The 20,617-nt window shown below is 37.7% G+C and overlaps 1 protein-coding gene across 1 annotated transcript in view; it reads left to right on the top strand.

Annotated features, from left to right (window-relative positions):
- Positions 1 to 20,617, top strand: part of LOC113061707 (ventricular zone-expressed PH domain-containing protein-like) — a 105,400-nt gene that overhangs the window by 49,520 nt on the left and 35,263 nt on the right. The window contains exons 7-10 of the mRNA XM_026231065.1: positions 11,266 to 11,483; positions 14,262 to 14,486; positions 14,839 to 15,179; positions 20,087 to 20,226. Of these exons, the coding sequence (XP_026086850.1) occupies positions 11,266 to 11,483; positions 14,262 to 14,486; positions 14,839 to 15,179; positions 20,087 to 20,226 (924 nt within the window). The remainder of the gene's footprint in view (positions 1 to 11,265; positions 11,484 to 14,261; positions 14,487 to 14,838; positions 15,180 to 20,086; positions 20,227 to 20,617) is intronic.

The following is a 20,617-nucleotide window of genomic DNA, read 5'->3' as shown; positions in this document are numbered from 1 at the left end:
CAAGGCATCCTAGATGTATATGAGTTTCTTCTTTCAGACAAATCCAGTCTGAGTCTTTGATCTTTCAAACAGTTTAATTTCATTTGTTCATCATCCATCATGGATGGGCACTTTTTATTTCACTTCTTTTTGGACTGAAGCACTGCAGCACCCGTTGAGTGGCATTAAACAGCTGGAAAGATCAAAGACCGTTTTTAATATAACTCCGAATCATCTGAAAGATAAAAGTCATATACAACTGTATCATACATAAATACATACATACATACATACATATACACTGAGGGTATTTTATGTCCTAATTTTCATTTTTGGGTGAACTAACCCTTTAAGTCTTGTTTATTTTTTGTAAGGGGGCACCCTAAATATTAGGTTTTAAGGTAATTAAAATAAGTTGGTTATGGAAGACACTTTAATTCCATGACTGGTATGTTTTAGGTAAGTTCTTAGGGAAAAACTTGGAAATTTGTTACAATGGTGTGTGTGTGTCAGCATTTGACCTCCTGTAGTTTGTCTCCGTGCCTCTAGAGGTCCCCTGTGTTCCCTTCTGTCTTTGTTCTTCTTTGTCTGCTCTTGTTAGCGTTATCCAGGTCACCTGTGCCTTGTTTCTTTTAGAGTATTTTAGCTGAGTCTTTCCCTTGTTTGACACTTGGTTTTTGAGTTCAGGCTGCATGATACCAGCTCTGTATTTACTGGTTCTTCCAAGTCCTCCCAAGCTACCTCAAGTAAGGTGTTCCTAGTTATTTGTGTGTTTACACGCTCTTGATCTGTTTTCTCCCCTTGTGGAGTTTTTATTTTCCCTTGTGGTTTTGTTTTCCCATTATCTCTCTTGTTATTAATTCCTCTGTCTGAGAAGAACTTTTGTTGGATTTTTTGGCTTGCAAAGTCTTTTTTTTAATAAACCAAAATTGCTGGGAGTACTGCGTTGAGTATTTCAATTGGGTCCAACACCTCAGCCTCTGTGGCCTAGTGGCAGATCTCTCACCCACCACACCAGAGACCCGAGTTCTAGCCCGGCCCGTGACATGTGTGTGTGTGTGTCATTCTCTTGGTATAGGGTCCATCGTGCAAGCTTGTCTCTTGTTCATGCCCTCTGTGTAATTCTTTTGGGACGTTTCTTAGAATTGAAGGATATTTACACAAGTCTGAATGATGAACCATGGCAGCTAGTCCATGTGCGAACCACAGTGTGGGGCATCAAGCAAATATTACTGAACAGTGTCTGTTTTTATCCGTGCCAGTTAATGGCACAATTGTCGGCTTTGATTTGGCTTTGCATTTTATAAGAGTGATATTTTTTAACATCTGCTTATGTCCTAGTGACTCAAGAACAAGTAGATTATTTGCAGTAATGACTCAAGCACAATCACCAAGTGTGTTTTATAACATGCTAAAGAAGCTTCCAAAAACAGTTTGTCTGTTAATTGTTTTCAATTTTTCCTAGAAACTAGTCAAAATGGAAAGCTAACCTGGCACAATTCAATAATATCAGCAACAGGCAATTTGTTTGTCAACTCAAGAATTGACAAGCTACAAAATGCAACAAACCACCACCAATGTGTGGATGTCACAGTTATGGACTTCTGTCCTCCTGTTCTTTCTGAGTTTCCTTATTTGGTCATGTTCCTTTTCTTGTTTTGTTAGATTACTCCCTACCTGTTTCTGTTCTCCCTGTTTACGTTTTAGGTGTTTATAAACCCTGTCTGTTTGGTTTTTCTTTGTCGGTTCTTAAAGTTATGTACATGATTGTTCTTCGTTATTGTTAGAATCTAAATCAACTTCTTTGGAATTCCGTGTGATCCTCTCTCAGTAGACACGTATTGTTACAGAAGAACCGACCGATCACAGAAGATGAAGGCTGAGGACGCGCTGAGGTGTTTGCGGCAGAGCGGTCGGAGGTTGGAGCAATATACGGAGGATTTACTTGAGCTCGGTATCCGGATGAGCTGTCACGACTCGTTCCTGGGCGCTTGTTTTCTTCTGGGGCTGGACGAGGATAAAATCCGCTGCGATTCTTTCTGATAGTGATTTCCCCTTGATCTAGCTGATTAATCTTGTCCTTTGGTTAAACAGTTCAGACTTTGAAGTGGACGAAGTCAATGTGCAACCTGAATTTCCTCGTCCAGACTCCTTAGGAACCTCCTTGGGAACCTCCACATACTTCTCCAACAGCTGCTCCCCAAACCCAACCACGCCAGTATTCCCCCAATCTCTAATGTTTCCCTTAGCCCATCAGTTGCGTCAGCCAGCGGCGAGGTCAAGGCTGCCGCATGCAGCAAAGCCAGGGCCGCCATCCTCAAGCCCCGCTCTCGCCACACCAAAGACACGAGTGCCAGCGACTCTTGTTGCAAGCCCGCAAGTGGTGGATATGGCAAGCCACATATACATTAAACCACCCGCTCCTCCAGAGCACCCTCCATTGCCAGCCCGCAGCTCAGATATCATGGACATGGCATTACCCTCATGTTTCTCGGCGCCCCTCCTCTCCCTAGATTCAATGCTGGGGCACTTCCCTGTGTCTCCTTCGCCTTCACTGGTCCTGTCCAGCCCTTCTTCGTCTCCTGAGCAACCACGGTGTTAACCACCAAGTTAAGACAACGGTGGGTTCCAGTTCCAGAGTTAAGCCCACTGTGGGCTTCTGTTCCCAGGTATAGCCTAAGAATGGCTCCAGATCCCCTGTTAACCCCAGTATGGGCTCCCATGCCAGAGTTAAGCCCAGGAGGGGCTCCCAATCCCCAGCTCAGCCCAGAAGGGACTCCTGATCCCCAGCTCAGCCCAGGATGGGCACCCAATCCCCAGTTAAGCCCAGGATGTGATCCCGATCTTCTGTTAAGCCCAGAAGAGGCTCCTGTTCCCGAGTTAACCCCAGTATGGGCTCCTGTTCCCGAGTTAAGCCCAGGATGGGCTCCCGATCCCCAGCTCAGCCCAGGAGGGGCCTCCGATCCCCGGTTAAGCCCAGGGAGGGCTCCTGACCCCAGAGCTCGCTCCAATGTCGGCTCCAGCCCCAGAGCTCGCTCCAGTGTCTGCTCCAGGCCTCGAGTTCAGCCCTGTAAATTTTCCCAAGTATTTTTTTGGGGGAGGGGGGGGTCAGTTGGGATCCAGTTGTAGAGGCCAAGGCGGGGGCTGCGGCCTCGGAGGCTGCTCTGCCATGGCCCCTGAGTCTCCAGAACTGCCAGGGTCGCCCGAGTCTCCAGGGCCACCCAAGTCTCCCGATCCACCATGGCCACCCAAACTCCCTGCGCTGCAATGGCTCCCCAAACCCCCTGCTGGGAGTAATGTCACAGTTATGGACTTCTATTCTTTCTGAGTTTCCTTATTTGGTCATGTTCCTTTTCTTGTTTAGTTAATTCATTACTCCCCACCTGTTGCTAAGTTGTAAGACAAGCTTTGGATGCTTTGACTTTTGCCTTCGAATTTGTAATATGGTGTCACATTTTACAAGAAAAAATTATATACTGTTGTTCTTAAATCTATACATCTTTCACTTTTTAAGATTAAAACTGATGCTTGAAAGATGGATTCATTGTTATTCTTAATGAAAAGCACAACAACAATAAAGCAGGAGGCTACAATGACAAACTAGCTTATACTGTATAATGTTAAAAATGAATAAGACAAGGCATGGCATATACATCATGCTGCGTTATATATAAACTAATAAATAATAGAAAGTTTGTAAACACTGTGAAATAAAAAAGATCCGCTATTGTTTTGCAGCGAGTATAACTTAATCCACTGGTAGGCAGGGCTGCAACTTTTAGCCCAAAAAACGTAACGGCTAATGCTAATGCTTCTGTTTTGGCAGTCTGTGGAAAGCATAGACAGTAAAAGAAATGGACACAGCGACCCCATTGGAACTCAATTGAGACAAATGAAGCCCAGTTTTAGCGTTTTTTAGCACTTCCGTTTCTGAGGCGCAGACTCAAACGAAGCCTGACGACGTCAGCAACCTGTCTGCCCAGATGTAAATCTTCTAAGTGGCTGTGCGTGCAAACTGCCATCGTTAATCTTGCAGAGACGGCGAGCTTGAGCAGGGAGTTCTTTGTCGTGAGTGAGCAGGAGTAAGTATTCTGATTGATTATTTTGTATAGTATTTTAAAATGTAACGCCAGTACGCGTACGCCATATTAAGTTAATTGCCTGTGAGCTTCTCCTCCTGTCTGTACGGTAATGCGACAGAGAGCCGAGTGGTTATGACGCAATCGTTAGCCTATTTTTTACAAAAACTGTTTATACGGGGCCATAATGTAACATATAAGGTAATGGAGCCCTTTATACATTGTCGTGTATCTTTAGAAATAAATCATGGACAAACAGAGTCTTTAAACGCCTCAGATGTAAAGTTATTCGCTGTCAAAGTGATGCCAAAATGAATGGGAGTCAATGGGAATGCTAACGCAAGTGAAGTTCTGCTAAAAGATGGCAGCCCCCACCCGACTTCAACTTCCGGTCGAGTTCCTTGCCCCTTGGTGGAAAGGGAGACCAGAGGCCATTTTTATTTTTTATTTTTTTAATGGATGTCAATGGAGGAGAGGGTTCACTACGCTGACTAAACAGCTTTTTAAAGGAAACAGCTTACCATTTAATGAATCGACAATCTATCGACTAATCTTCAACATTTTTTACAATAAACAATACTTTTGGACTTAACTTTTTAGAGTTTACACTGCAAAAAATTCAGTTTCATAAGAGAAGTCAATGACTTTTTGCGACAGATGGGACTTCTCATCAATTCCTATGTTATCCATAAACAGTGGCTAAAAAAAACACCAACGAAAATGTAAATTTTAAAATAACGGTAAATTAAGTCCTGGCAATTTGGAATTTGTAACATTGCCAGTAAATTACACTCTGTGTGAACACAGCACAAGATAACCGGTATGATCGCATACTTAGAAAACGCTGAAAAAAGACATCTACTCTGGGCCAATCATAACATTCTGATGCAGATGACGCATTTACTCTGCACTGTTTATGGACGTCAAAGAAATGTCTAAAGTCATCTAATAAGATGTCTGTGGGGAAAAAAGCAGCTGCATGAATGTGAACATTTGGCACAAAAGTAAACACATCAACAAAAACGTTGACCACCTACATAGCCTTCTAAGTTTACAAACACAACACCAGGAGCAGAAGCCATTTAAATTGAAATTGATGTGTGAATGGCGCTTTACCAGAAATAAAGATGAAACGTTGTTGCCTGTGGAAACAGCACGTTTTTTAACTTACCAGTAAAGTCGTTCCGGTAGTTTTACACCAATTTAATGGTATTACTGTGTGAAAGGGGCTATTGTCCCTACTGTTGTGCAATAAATCATTCATTCAAGAACATTGTGCAAGTTTACTTCTACAGAGTCAATGCTGTGAACTTTGCATAGTTCTGAAAATCCAGCTTTAGTTGAATCTAAAAAGCTAATGTCAGAGTTGTAAACATGACAGCTTTCTTCTTCCATGAAGGGGTTTAGCATCATGACAGCTTTGTTTCCACACAAGTCCTACAGAAATCCTGTAGAATGAAACCAATCAGGTGACGACTTTCAAAACTCATGAAGTGTTTCTTCATTTCTGTACCATAAAATAATAATGTATAAATGCACACAAGTTTATACACTATATTTTTGGTATGCTTAAAAAAAATGCATGTATGCACTGATGCTGAATAGTTCCTCCCAAAAAGTTCTCATCATTACTTCACCCTCATGTCATTCTGTGCAGCACGTCCCAAAATATATTGCAGAACGTCCGTACGGCTTTTTTTATGTTATTGTTTAAAAAGGGCACCGTGAATATTCTGAAAAACATAATGTTTCCACACAAGAACTAAAGTCATACAGGTTTGGAACCACATGAGGAAGACATAAATTATATATTCATTTTTTGGATGAGCTATGCTTTTGAGATGCATGATGATACAGTATGAGGTGTAAAGCGGGCCGAATCGTTTGTGCTCCATCAAGGGGAAAAGGTTGTTGTTCTGATTAGCTCAGTTTGAATTTCAGCTGACTCTTAACTGAGTCACACAGAGGAACAAATCGATCAGTTTAATTCACAGACCAAACACCTTCGCCTGGTAATTACAGAACAGTGCTGAGACAGATCTCCTCTGCCTTCATCACTCACGCTGCTCTCCTTAAACAAGCATTGTTTCTTGCTGTTCTACAATAATATGTTTATATACACTCATTTTCACAGTGAATACAGTCCAGTTCTGTTCACATGAACAATGAAGGTTGCAATCCTATTCACATATTTCTATAAATGTATGTTTCAGAAATTCACCACATGTGTTTAGATCCAGAGAAAGCCACAACAATAACATCACCAGAGCTACTGTTAGCATTGGTTTTTTGTTTACCTTAATGACATACCTAAAATGAAAGATGGCATGCTTTTTACCAAATATTTAGTTATATTTAGTCTCTTACTGACCACGTCACGAGATGCAAAATAAACATTTGTACACATTACAAAATGATTATTATTTTTTTGTTGTAAAAGAAACAAAGGTTATTTGATTTGTTTTGCAATAAAATACTGCTACAGGCTAGTCCTTGATTAAGTGTGAATGGCAATTTCCTTGTTATCATTTGTGAGTGAAAATTGCTTCAACGTAAATCCTACAGCAGTGTATGTAAACACATGCAGTATTTTTTAATCCAAATAAGAAAAATCGGATTCAAGGGTTTGCATTTTAACGTTTTTTTTTTTTTTTAAATAGGGAGTTACTTTCTAAGGCAGCATCATAAGCAGTAGGGATATCAAATGCAACAATACCTGTCTTTCTCCATTATCGTTGGACCGTTATGAAACAAAAATATATTGCACTATATTGGAAAATATAATGTAATATATTAGGAATATATTCTTATATATATTTATTTTTTCCAATATATTGAAAGCGGCAATCATTTGTATATTTTGCAATATATTATATAATATATGTATCATCAATATATTATTAAATGTATTCAAATATATAAAATATTAGAAAATAAAAAGGGAAAATAATATATTACAATATATCACAATATATTTTAAGAAATATATTGGTAAATATATTTTCCTTTCGTAAGGGCGAGCTTATTCAGTTCACTGCCTTCGGCTGCTTTCAGACACAACATACATACTGGATTTGTGCATGTGAACATGTTAAAGCCAATTCCAATTTACTCAAATTTAACTGAAAACTGTGCAAGGTATTGTTGTATGAAATTTGTCTGATAGGTTTAACATAATAATTTTGATGAAAGTGATCTCATTAGGCCGAACACAAATTTGTGGTGTTGGTAAGCAGAGATTACAGTAAGATGGAGTGTGTTGGTTTATTGAGCCAGAGCTCAGCCCGATGTCTACGGGACAGAGTTGGCTGGCCAAGGCTTTTCTTGGCATTCTTAACTTGATCTCTGTCCCAAAGCTCGTATCAGATTTAAACACAACCAGATGTTTACATATGCACTCAACCAGTAAAATTTACATGTGTATGCCAAAAATGTGAATCCCTCATTTGATTTAAACAGAAACTGCACTTCGTCATTTAGATTTTTTTATTTATTATTGTTACAAGCAACATCTTGTCATTCTGTGATTGCTCTCTCCTGATACACTTTACTGTTGAAATTGTACCTTTTGTGTTTAAATTTACATTAAGTTTATGTAAAGAATGACCAAAAGGCATTTTTGTGCCTTTAAGAAATCAATGTAATGAGTGACGTCTCATATTTTATTAAAAGGAATTTTGTTCAGTGTGCACATCTGAGTGCATAACACTTTGGCATTAGGACTGTAGAAACCCCCATTTAGAGAGCCACTATCACATACCAGCAGGCTAACTTACATCATATTGGTAATTATTTAAATGAATCAAGAACATATACCGTAGGCGTGCTTTGGTTTTCCATTTGCATGGCAGCCAGCATGAATAATAAGTAACGATCACTGTCTTACCTAATTCAGCAAAATCTAACACTTGAACCTGACATCAAAGGCAATAATCATGTAGTCATCACCACCTAAGCGCCAACTTGAAATGTTTGTCGAAGTTGGGATTATATCCAGTTGAGAGAATTCTGCAGGGGAATTGTCCGGTTGATGTTTCTGATGATTTTATTTTGACCATGTAAGGTTCACTGGATTGAGATTATTGCATATTCATTTAAATGTGGAGATAGATGTAATGGGGTGGGGTATTTACTGTATGTATTTATTAAATTATTTTGGACTTGTTTCTTGCAATTTTAAGAAAAAAATATTTTTTTCATTTTTTATTACATGGTCTGGAAAAGAAAACAGAATTTCAAGATGTAAAAGAATCAAAAAGTCCAAATATCAAGAATTATATGATGTCATGATGATGATGGTTGTTTTTAAACTATCACATCCAGAGTCTGACACATTAGTAATACATCATGATATACAAATCTTATGTTTTCAAAGGGGAATTTAATTGCTGATGCCAATATGATAATTTATTATCTCCCCCCCTTTCAGTTTGATTTAGTTTTTGCTTTGAGTCACCACTGTGACTTGGGCAAAAACATGTTTTGAATCAGATCCCCATATTAGTTTAAAATAGGAATGGAAAATAGTGTTTCAATATGCTTACAGTCACGGCCAGACACACACCCATTGTGCAAGACGTAATGTAGTCCCTGTTGTGTACGTTTATAGAAACTTCCTTTCATGGTATTCATCATTCTGTCATCTTACTCTATTTCTGGACCTTTCTTAATATTTCAAAAAATATTTTTATTGCAATACATGTCCTATAATTCTTCCATTTTATTTTACCAGTTTTCTTGTACTTTGTAAGCCATTCATGAACTGTTTTCTTTTTTTCTCAAATGTACCATGTTACATAGTATACTTTGAGATACTTGTTAATCATTCAGTACGATCACTGCACTATTTTACCATAGTACTTTTTGAAAAGGGTTAATTAATTATATTCAAAATTGAAAAAAAGTATAAATTATAAGCTATTATAAAGTGTAAATACTTAAACCTTAAAATGTTTATGAATACATGAAGGTGCTGTATGTAAGACTTTGACTCTACTAAAGCATAAAAATACTATAATATGTTTGCACATATTTAAGAAACATGCTAAGTTAACATACAGTCAGTTATTCTCCTTATTCTCCTTGAAAATGTGCGTTCCGGGCCAGAATGTCGATCTTTATTTTGGTTCGTGAAACCCACCCACTTGCGTTAGCATCCCATTGACTCCCATTAATTTTGGCGTCACTTTGACAGCGAATAACTTTACATCTGAGGCGTTTAAAGACTCCATTTTTCCATTATTTATTTCTAAAGATACACGACAGTGTATAAAGGGCTCCATTACCTTCTATGTTACATTATGGCCCCCATAGAAACAGTTTTTGTAAAAATAGGCTAACGATTGCGTCATAACCACTCGACTCTCTGTCGCACAGTAGAGAAATTACCGTACAGACAGGAGGAGAAGCTCGCAGGCAATTAACTTAATATGGCGTACTGGCGTTACATTTTAAAATACTATACAAAATAATTAATCAGAATACTTACTCCTGCTCACTCACGACAAAGAACTCCCCGCTCAAGCTCGCCGTCTCTGCAAGATTAACGATGGCAGTTTGCACGCACAGCTACTAGAAGATTTACATCTGTCAGACAGGTTTCTGACGTCATCAAACTTAGTTTGAGTCTGCGCGTCAGAAAAGGAAGTGCTAAAAAATAGCTAAAAATGGGCTTCACTTGTCTCAATTGAGTTCCAATGGGGTCACTGTGTCATTTCTTTTACTGTCTATGGCAAAAAGGCTGGAGCTGGTTGCTGAAAACACACACACCTAGCGCGACGGCGTTGATAGCAGCAGCAATCTACCTGTCACTCAATTGGCCAAGCCTTTAATTATGCAGAACTTTAAGGCTAAATATAATTTTAACGGATGAGTTATAAACCCCCCACCCCCCCATCCCTCACAGTTGTCATGAAGATCAAATTTAGCTACATAGACTAAAATAACTTGGGAATTTTAACATTGCACGTCTATGGGATTGACTCCCTTTTGCAGCCAGCCTCTAGCGGACAGTCGACGCATTACAGTTTAAGTCATGAGAGAGAGCGGGAGGTTACCGCTTGAAAAAAAAAAACCCTCTCCAATATGTTGAATTTGGACTGCAATATCTAGTTAATACATACAGCACCTTTAACATCTTATTATTTAATGTGAATTAATTTTGTTAAAAATGAAACTACTAATTTGTATACACTACCGTTCAAATGTTTAGGGTCGGTAAAATGTAAAAAATTTGCTCTCTTATGGATGGTTTTATAGTGAGACGGGTTTCACTTTCACTTCTACTTTACGATCGCTGTCAGCATCATTACACAAACAGACTGTTTTCATTGTTTATCATGATGGGCCTAGTCTCTGAACTTTTGATCACCCCTTGTATGTTTGCATAGCACGAATAGTGTACCTAGTAGCAAGAAAAGTGAGTGCAGCACACTTGTGCATATAACAGACTGTCATCGGATTCCTCCTCTTTAGTAACATCATCCGATCCTTCATCTCTTTTTTCATAGTTTGGCTGGTCCTGCGACTTATAGTCAGGTGCGACTTATTGATAAAAATTAATTTGACATGAACCGAGAGAAATGAACCAAGAGAAAACATTACCATCTACAGCCGCAAGAGGGCGCTCTATGCTGCTCATTGCTCCTGTACTCTACCAGATGGTAATGTTTTCTCTTGGTGCTTGGTTCTAAATAAATGCGATTTATAGTCCAGTTCCTCGTCATTATGTATTTTTGGACTGATGGGACTTATACTCAGCTGCGACTTCTAGTCCGAAAAATATGGTACAATTTTTTCCTGCATGCCATGTGCGGTGCTCTGTACCTTTATTATAAATGTCACGTGATTTATGTTGAAAAGTTAGCTGTTTTTGTGGTGTCAAGCAAAAGCATCTCCACAGCGTGTTCTGGTGTTCTGCACTAAAAAAGTGAATTTTGGCAAGATATTTTCAGAGATGATAGACAAGATGAATAATAATTGAATGAAACCCTAATTTTGACCAAAAAAATTGCATACAACCTATTTTTCTAATTTCCTGAAAACATCCCTGCGCGACATCCGACGGGTTTTCCCAGATCGCATCACATATTATTACACTTTTAAATATCTGATTTAATTTTTCTGGGTTGGCAAAGCTAAATTTTCAACAGCCATGACTTCCGTCTTCAGTGTCACTCCATTCACACACATTTTACCTCGTGTGCAGGTCCAGGCTCGCAGGGCGCTGCAGTATCTGGTGTCACTGTTAGCAAGTATGGAGCACAGTGCCCATCACACACTACTGCTGGAAATCCGCTGCCTGACCGATCGCTACACCTCCATCCTGGGAGGCGGAGTAAAAGACATCTACCGCATGAGCAACAGTTTCACCGCCATTGCGCGACTTTTGGGACGCAAGCTGGAAGATGACAGTACACTTAGCAGGTATTCACACACACACACATATTTTGGAAGTGAAAGTGATTGCTGGTCAATCACTCCCCCCACCTACAATCCCTACCTGTACCAAGGCATGAACCTGCGACCTTTGGGTTACAGATCAAGATGACTATGACTGCCCCGATAATTTCCCACTTGCTTCAGTCTTGCAATAGCCTTGACATGTTCCAGTATTTGTTCTTTAAACCACACAGGTGCTTAGTTTCGTTGAAGTAATTGACATTTTATTATGATGGAATAACTTCTGTTTAAAAGCTCCCTGATCCGAAGGCCTTTGTCTGAATGTCAGCCTTAACCATTGCAAAATATGTCATCTAATCAGTGTCTTGGCAGTTTCATTGCTAAAAGAATAATGAGGTAATGATGTACTCCACATATAAATATTTTGTTCATTTCTCTGTTTCTGAGATTTAATTTGTTTTCTCTTGAGGGAAATAAGTTTCTTAGGAAAGATGGTGAATAAAGAGAAATCTACAGAAATCTAATAGAAGGGACATGATAGAACTGTTAGTTTTCTACTTTATCTCTTATTTCTCTCTTTGTTCTCACTCATCTTCTTTTCCAAAATGACAGTTATGTTTATTTTAACTATATAGAAATTGTTTTTATGTTTGGAATAGACCATTGTTATCACATGGCTTTCTGAATACTTAATTCAGTGGCGAATCAATCAAAAACTGTTGAAAAACAATTATTTAAACAAAATCAAATGTGAAGTGTCAGGTAGTGTTAATTTTGTCAGTCATTTTCAGGGTTAGGAGGGTTACTTTTAAAGTGTATTCCTTTAGAGTTACAAATTACTTCATTAAAAGTATTCAGTAACATAATCCAAGTACCACAAAATAAAAGTAATGTAATTTGATTACTTTTGGATTACTTTTGTTAATTTTTAGTTAAATATTGTATGTAAGTCAAAAAAAAGCAATATCTAAGTATTTTTTTTTTTAACTGTCACTTTAAAATTAAAACTAATAAAAACTATAGTAAAAACAAATTTTAACGTATAAAAATCACCATCTTGATATTACATGCCGTATATCTATATAGATATCTAGTGGCTATACAGTGTAGTATTACAGTTTTATTTTATTTTTATTTTTTATTTATTGACTGATCTGGGGTGTGGAGATTTTCAGCTTCATTTTCCACTAGAAAACTTACAACTGCAGTCATGCATGGAACACCATGGAATTTTAAATCACAAACGAACACTAAATTTTAGCTAACATGATAATTTCCATGCTAGTCAAACTCGTACCTGTAAATATTCAGGTTGGCTGAGTAGCCTCTGTTAAAGAAAGAGTCTTCATGCATATGTTACGCTGTAGGTTACATCTATGATATTTCCTTTATCCTCTTTGAAAACTAAATAGCTGTGAAATTTCCAGACATGAAAATGTTTTCACAGCAGGAAGTCATCCAGCGTTTGAGGAGAATAATTGTAGATTTGCGCTCGCACCAGCAGTGCTAAAGCTCGAGGCATACATGTGTCAACAGGACCAGGAACTATGCAGCCCTAAATATATAGCGTTATGTCAAAATACTCATTTTTATTTTATTTTAAATGATATAAATGTAATCCTGACTTTTTTACAAAATGTAACCGTAATCTGAATACTTTGTTTTACTAGATTTTTGTATCCTGATAACGTAACAACGTACTCAACATGTATACATAAGTCAACCCTGTCCTGTTTTTGTTTAGTCTAGTTTATAGTCAATGAAAATTTAAGCACATTTTCGTCATGCTGTATAAAACTTAAACTGATTAAAATGCTAGAAAATTATAATCGAAAAGATTGTTATTTGAAAAATATATTTTTTACATTTATGCATTTTCACCAATAAGCACAAATCAATAGAAAATGGATTGATACACACGGTTTATTTTACCTTGTATAGTGTACTGATTTATTATAGGTTATTAAATAAATAAATTAATATCAAATACTTGGATATACACTCTCTCTCTGTCTACATTATGAAAACTGGCAAAAACAAACCAAAAATATTGTTACAGTAATATTCATAAATGCTATTCACAATAATTCGAATGTTTCTATTAAAACAACAGCTGTTTATTAAGTGCATTTATTCGGCAACCCCAACCACAAACAAAATAGTCGAGATCTCATGACAGAACACAGACTGGCTGAATGACACTTTCATTTAAGCTGAATGTCTTATATGTGTCTTATATAGCTTGTGCGCAACATTGACAGATTGCAAAAAAATAAATAAAACACAGAAAATGTATCCTTTCAACCGAGAAGCTCTGGGGTGCGTTTCCGAAAAGCATAGTTGCTAAGCTGTTAGCAACTTAGTTGGTTGGCAATGGGAAATTGTATTTCAACCAACAAAGTTGCTTCATATCTGGCAACCGCACACATGAAAGCTCATGTAATAGAGACGTGTACATCAGTCCACAATAATATTTTGTTTCACTAGCCAAATGCAATGGACACACAATTCAATTCAGCCACGCATGATGTTACCCATTCAAAGTAAATGAGAAGCATTAACGCTGATGCCCTGTGTGAATGCACCATTAGGGTTAGTTGCTTGTAATTATGCGTAATTGTGTAATTATGTATAACTGTTATTACTATTGTGAGTACAGTACAGGTTAGATGTAAGTGAAGTGTTACCTCTAATACTATTTCAAATACTGTTTTTAAAAAGTATACTACATACTGTTCGGTAAGCACTAAGCAGTGCAGTTGTATTTCCATTCTACCCTTGGCTTTTATCTTTGTTCGTCAGAGAGGAGGAGAATGTGCGGGATTTGTCCAGGCCATGTGAAGCCGAGTCTAGTTCTGACATGTTTGCTGAGAACCAGCATCTGCAGGTGAAGATCCAGGCTTTCGAACAGAAGATTGGGGATGAGGTGGAGGAGTTTGAGGGAGACGGTGCTTCCCCTGGTCCTCAGAGACGCCACAGTCTGTGTCAGGCAGCACAAGACGAGCGCAGAGAGATGAGGTTCAACAGGTAGGCTGTGTTAGAAATACATTAAAAGTTAAAAGAAAATTGCTGAAATGGACCTTAGGATCTCTGATGTCCAAAAGCAAAACGTTTATATGTTTGCACATTGAAAGCAATAGTAGAATGTATGGAATTTGAATGACTTGCCATTGATTTGCTCTGTATGCACTTATGGTATTCATTTTAGTTATGCATTTCTTCAAGTTTTAAATTTAATTTAGCTAAATACAACACTGCAAAAATACATTCTACATTTTCTAGTGGAGTATGCCACTTTTTAATAACTCACAGTTACCTAAAATAAATGAAATGACTCTGAGATTTATTTATTTTTTGCGTGCTGTTCTCTCATGTTCAGGTCAAAGAGTCTGGCTCTTCACGCTGTACGCACGCGATCCATTAACTCTGACAGCAGTCCAGAGGGAGAAAGGGTGGATCTGAGCGCAGAACTCTGTGTCTGTGAGGCCAGTCCCAGCCCAGAGACCCGTCCTGCCCTCACGAACCTGCAGGAGAGCCACAAACTCACAGAGACTCAACCTGACACATCTCCAAACAGTGAGGGGCAAAAGGTGCTGGTTGGAGACCCCCAGGAGGGAGATAGACTCTGGATCCATCTAAGAGACAACATGGAAGAAATCAAAAACTTCTGTGCGGAAATGATCAAACAGATCCCCATACCTGAGCACTGTGTCATTGAAGGTAACCTGTCAAATCTAAGAGCAATCCACACAGCAACACGTTAAAAATTACCTTGCATTTTTGAGTAGCGCAGGAGGAGAACTCGCTTCTGCAAGTTTTTACCACACTCTCATCCAGAAACTACTTTAGACATGGGAATTAATTTGAACATTAATGTGTTTATACAAGACTGAATTTCAGGTCAGCTTCTAGTTCAGTTTTTTGTTGTTGTTTTAGCCACATGAGGAGAACATTTTCCTGGCTTATTTTGAAATATGTTAGAAATGTAACACCAATTACATATTGGGATGCCATGCCAAGTTATCTACAGAGTTTCTGTGCAGTTTGGGAGAGTATTGAATTTGATTTGAGTAATTTCCAGGTCTGGAAATTAAAAAAAGAAAGCAGAATATGAAAAAATATTGGCATTTCCAGACTTTTGCCCCATTTAGTTTTCTATAAAATATTTTTTTTATGAAAATAAATTTATCATACAAGAAGTGTGTTTTCATGTCAGCTGTTTAATGATTATTTAGTGATTGTCAAACACTTTTAAAAATGTAAAAGTGCATGTTATGGAAACCGTATTACAGCGCCTCTGCAAAAATAAGAAAAATACTGTCTTTTGTGCGTACGAGAAACCATTAAACTGAGCATATAGTATGATGCTCACTGAGCCACCTATTGCACCATCAGCCTATTTCGCGTGGGTTTTTTTGGCCGCCACAGAGTATGCATTAAAGCAGACTTAAGGCCTTGAAATATGACTTAATACCTTAAAGAATGCCACATTTATAACACTTTTTTTTTACAGTACCAGTCTTCTTTATGGACCCTTGAACTTGTCAAATAGGACAGTGCACACAGCCGTATTGTGCCATCAGCTCATTTTGTGTCATTGTTTCTCCATCGCAACAGAAGATGCTCTGTTAGTTTCTTGTGTGCGTGCAAAAATCAGTTTTTCCTTTTGAGGGTCTCTGTATGTTGTCACTTTGAGGAAATCAATGGATAAACCCTCGAGAAAATACAAATATTTACTGATGACTTTACTATATATCAAATATAAAGCCGAAAATAATGTTCCTGTGAACCATTTATGTTAAAAACGGTCTGAAAATCTACTGAGAATTTTGGAAATTTGAGTCTGGAAAAGTGTGGAATTTTGGAATTTTTTCTATATTCTATTTAGATTTACAAAATTTAACTTGTTGTTTTTCATAAAATTGCTTTATAGGAGATATTGCATTGTTTGAGTTACCAGGTAAAACATGATTATAGTTATAATATTACCAGTCACATTGTAGGAAAGTGTTGCTTGCTCCAGAAAAACTCCAGAATAGTTGACTAATATCACAACAAGAGGGCCATTGTTTCTGAATATATATTTGAGATAATGAGGAGTGCACATCTGAACCAAACTAACTAATGATAACCATGCACTAAAGAGTGGCAGGAATCAAACAAAGGAAAGCATGAACTGAAGAAATACAAACTAAAAGTCGCTTAAACAATTAAGCAGTTGCTTATTAAAATAATAGCACACCTCTTATGATATATCATTCATGTCAATAGTGCAGTGCAGGATGAGTTACATGTTTAAGTTAAATTCATAAAGCTTTTGTTCAAATCTATTAGTATGAACGATAGTTAGAGTGATACCTGCCTTTGCAAACACCACTCATTATCATTTATCAGTGCACTGTGTGATACGCTAGAGTTCAGACAGATTGAGGGGCAGCTTGGCTCTGGTATCCAGTTGCAAAGCTATTTAAGTCATATCCCCTGCACTGGCCTGGGCCTCTTCACATTATTCAACAGCTCTCCCACTGATAAACTGTAAGGTAATCGATCAGTCGGCAACCTGGTGAACTGGCAGAATAAATGTGAGTGCGTTTATATTCGTGTCGGTGTGAGGGATTCAGTGCATTCATACTCACCACATCATGGAGGATCAGTTAATGTCATAGTCAGTGGTGAAGCTGTCAGAAAGGATTTTGTGGAAGATTTGTTGAACAGTGTCCAATTATTGGCAGACTTCGCAGGCAGAGAGCAGACCTCTTGTCTTATGCGCTAGTCCTTTACTATATATTTTTAGCATTTAGTCTGTCCCTTTTGAAGTGTACAACTAGAGCGAGAAAATAGCACTCGAGTGTGAATGTGAAAAAGCATTTTCATTGGCTAGAACCACTGAACAAATATGCCTCTTCACTACTTCAGAAAGTGTTTTCAGTCTGTTTGGCAGAAGAATTAGCTTATTTATGAATATTCAAAAAGACATACTGTATTTGAAATTAATTTTTTTTTTTTTTTAGATTTTTTTGTCCAACAAAAAGGACAAATTGCATCGACTTTATTATCACTGCTTTATTGTGGAGAAAAAGTTTATAATGTTTAAACACTCATTTTAGAGTCTCTCTGATCTGTAGACATGTAAATAAAAATAAAAAGACTTGAAACAAAACTGTTGAGTAAGTAATTCAATGACTTGCTCATAAGAATACATTCACTGGTTGCCACTGGTATGTCGATAAACTAATCTAACTGAACCTTTTTAATGAACAAAGTCAAAAGATTTGAGTCTTTAAGATGAAACTAACATCAACACAATTCGAGGAGTATCATTTGCTTGTCCACATTCTACTCTGACTTAAAGAAGCTGGTCTTTTCTATCTTTCCTCTTCCCCGAACTTATTTTCTTTTACAAGAACACACTCATTTATCTGCAGCCCATCAGGATTTAGTTATTCCAAGAGGCCCAACTGTTGTTTCTCTCTTCTTTTCTTTTTTTTTTTCTTTTTACGCTGATTACATTAAACAGTTGATGCATAATCCACATGTCATTGAGTAAAATTAAAATAAAAAATGAAAACTAAAGCAAAATTATGCTCCAAGTGTAGTTTCATAAAAACATATGGAGAGTCGAGGGACATTCAGGCCGATGCTACACTGGCAGGGTCGCATATACAAACCCAAATACATAACTCTTCACTCTTCTTCTCCCTCATTCATATAGTGTCAATGAAGGCCAAAGTGAATGGATGATTAATGATGTTTATAGAGAGGTTGATTTTAAGTCATTTGTATAATTAGTAGACAGAACAAAACGACACAGTTATGAGTAGCAGTTTACCGATATAGGCTTCACAATACCGATGGGAATGCCAGTATATATGTTGAACAATATAATGATAGCAAATGAGACACAATAATTAATCATAATTTACTAAGGATGTTTTGACACCAGGCTTGTTTGGACTGTCTTTCTTATTCCTATATACGCTCTATTTTTAGTATTATTCAGCAGCTTTTTTGCTTTCTCGGGAGCAAATTACCCTTCTCCATCCCCAACTCCACCTTTCGCCATAGTCAGGACTTGGCTTTCTGATATTCCTTGTTGAATCAGACTCCTTTATCTTGAATAATGTCACACTTAAATATCATTAATAGGGGTGGGACAATGCATCGAGGTCATCGATGACGTCGACGCAAAAAATACGTCGATGCAAAATATGCGCATCGATTCGTCGACCTGTTTTTATTTCTCTAAAAATCATTTGCAAAACGTTTACCTTATGTGCGCTGAATATACGCGATGGCCGGATCAACATTCTGTCCAACGTTATATAACCAATCCAGAGGGTTTTTTTGGCGGCTGTCAAAGCCTTATTTAATCGCTGTGCCTGACAGGACGCGAACAAGAGAGAGCCCCGGCTGGGCGTGCACACTCATAGTCTTCAAACAAAACCAGCGCTTCTTGCTCTCTCTCTCCCTTGTGCATATTAATCAAAATCATTAAACACGATAGAAAAAGGGCGAAACACCAAAGTTTCACGCGCGCTCGCACACTCACAGTCTTCAAACTACACGAGCGCTGTCTTGCTCTCTCTCTCTCTCTCCCTCGTGCATATTAACCAAAATCATTAGATACGATAGAAAAAGGTTCGAACGCCAAAGTTTCACGTGGAGCATTCGGAGATTTTTTTTTTCTCCTTGACAGGCTGCCAGCTCCCACTGTTAATTTTTATTTATTTATTTTTTTGGAAAAGCACTCTCTGTATTAGCCTAAAGCCCTCAAGTTTACACTGGTTACTGTATTCTTTCAATTGCTCTAAACAAGTATTTTGGGTGACCTTTTTATTGAATGCTAGACATCAAGTTGTTGTTATTTTCATGTGAAGGAATAACTTTTTTCAGTAAGCTAGGCCCTATGTGTTCAGTAAGCTTGTTTCAGTAAGATATGTGTTTTCAAGGCTTCAAGGTTTTATTGAATGCTATCTCGATACAAGTGCAAAGTAATGCATTCTTAGTCAGTCTTTTATATTATAATTTTAAGAGCAATAAACATATATTGCAATGTTAAGGAATTCATGTTTTTTTTTCATTCAGATATGTAAATCAACATGTATAAATTGTTAGTAGTCAATTAATGGGGAGATAATCGAAATTGAATCGGTCCGAAAAATTAATCGTTAGATTAATCGATGCATCGAAAAAATAATCGCTAGATTAATCGTTTAAAAAATAATCGTTTATCCCAGCCCTAATCATTAAGTACATTAATGGTATATGTTCTGTTTACCCTGGGGGTGGGGGTGGGGGGGGGGCTTATTAATGCTGGCTCATTAATGACAGGCTGTATGAATGGGCAGGGAGTTTTTTTGCCCAGAACAGAACCATACCACCAAACCAAACTGTATGCTAAGTATCTAGCATTTTGACGATACTGGTCCTGACAGAAATGCCCTGATAAATACTCTACAGTCTCTGTGCTCTGTGTCTGACTGCACTATTGTATTACAAGATGATGCAGTTTAGCTGCTAGAAGTTTATTTTAGGATATTTTGTGTTTTTGGGAAATAGGTTCCATTTCTGGCAAAGGAATTTATAAGCTATTCATGCTGCTGTGTTTATGTGTGTTTGTGCTCCAGACTCACATCGTGGCTGTGTAGCTAAGTTGTCCTTCTCCTGTCCACTGAAAGGACACTACTGCCTCTACGGGAAGTCCTGTTTCTCTCTGTGTAGCCACCAGCCACACCTCTGGATCCAAATCATGCTACTGGCACTGCAGGTAACAATCGGAAATGTTTTTGATTTGTACTTGCTTAGCTCTACTTGCGAGGGCCAAATGTCCTCATTTATGTAATAAAATATCGTGACAGCCAACTAGTAAGGACAGGTATTTAATTTGTCTGAATTTTGTTTATATATTCAAATCTAGTGGTTAATAATGAGAGAAAGGAACCGTTTCAAAGCTTCAAATCAAAAAAGGCTTTATTTTCCATGCTGCTATGTTCACATTGCAGAGTTTGGGGACTGACAGCTGTATTCAAATTGTGAATGAATAAGAAATTCTGATGATTGAAATAGACGGCATAACAACGGATAAAATCAAAAATAAATCTGTGCATTAAGTCTCTGAGTGTAAATGCATACTAAAATCTCTCTCGCTTGAATTATAA

The sequence above is a fragment of the Carassius auratus genome, chromosome 43 (assembly GCF_003368295.1).
Source record: "Carassius auratus strain Wakin chromosome 43, ASM336829v1, whole genome shotgun sequence".
Lineage (NCBI taxonomy): Eukaryota > Metazoa > Chordata > Actinopteri > Cypriniformes > Cyprinidae > Carassius > Carassius auratus.
Note: the sequence above shows the minus strand (reverse complement) of the source record. Positions and strands in the feature narration are given on the sequence as shown.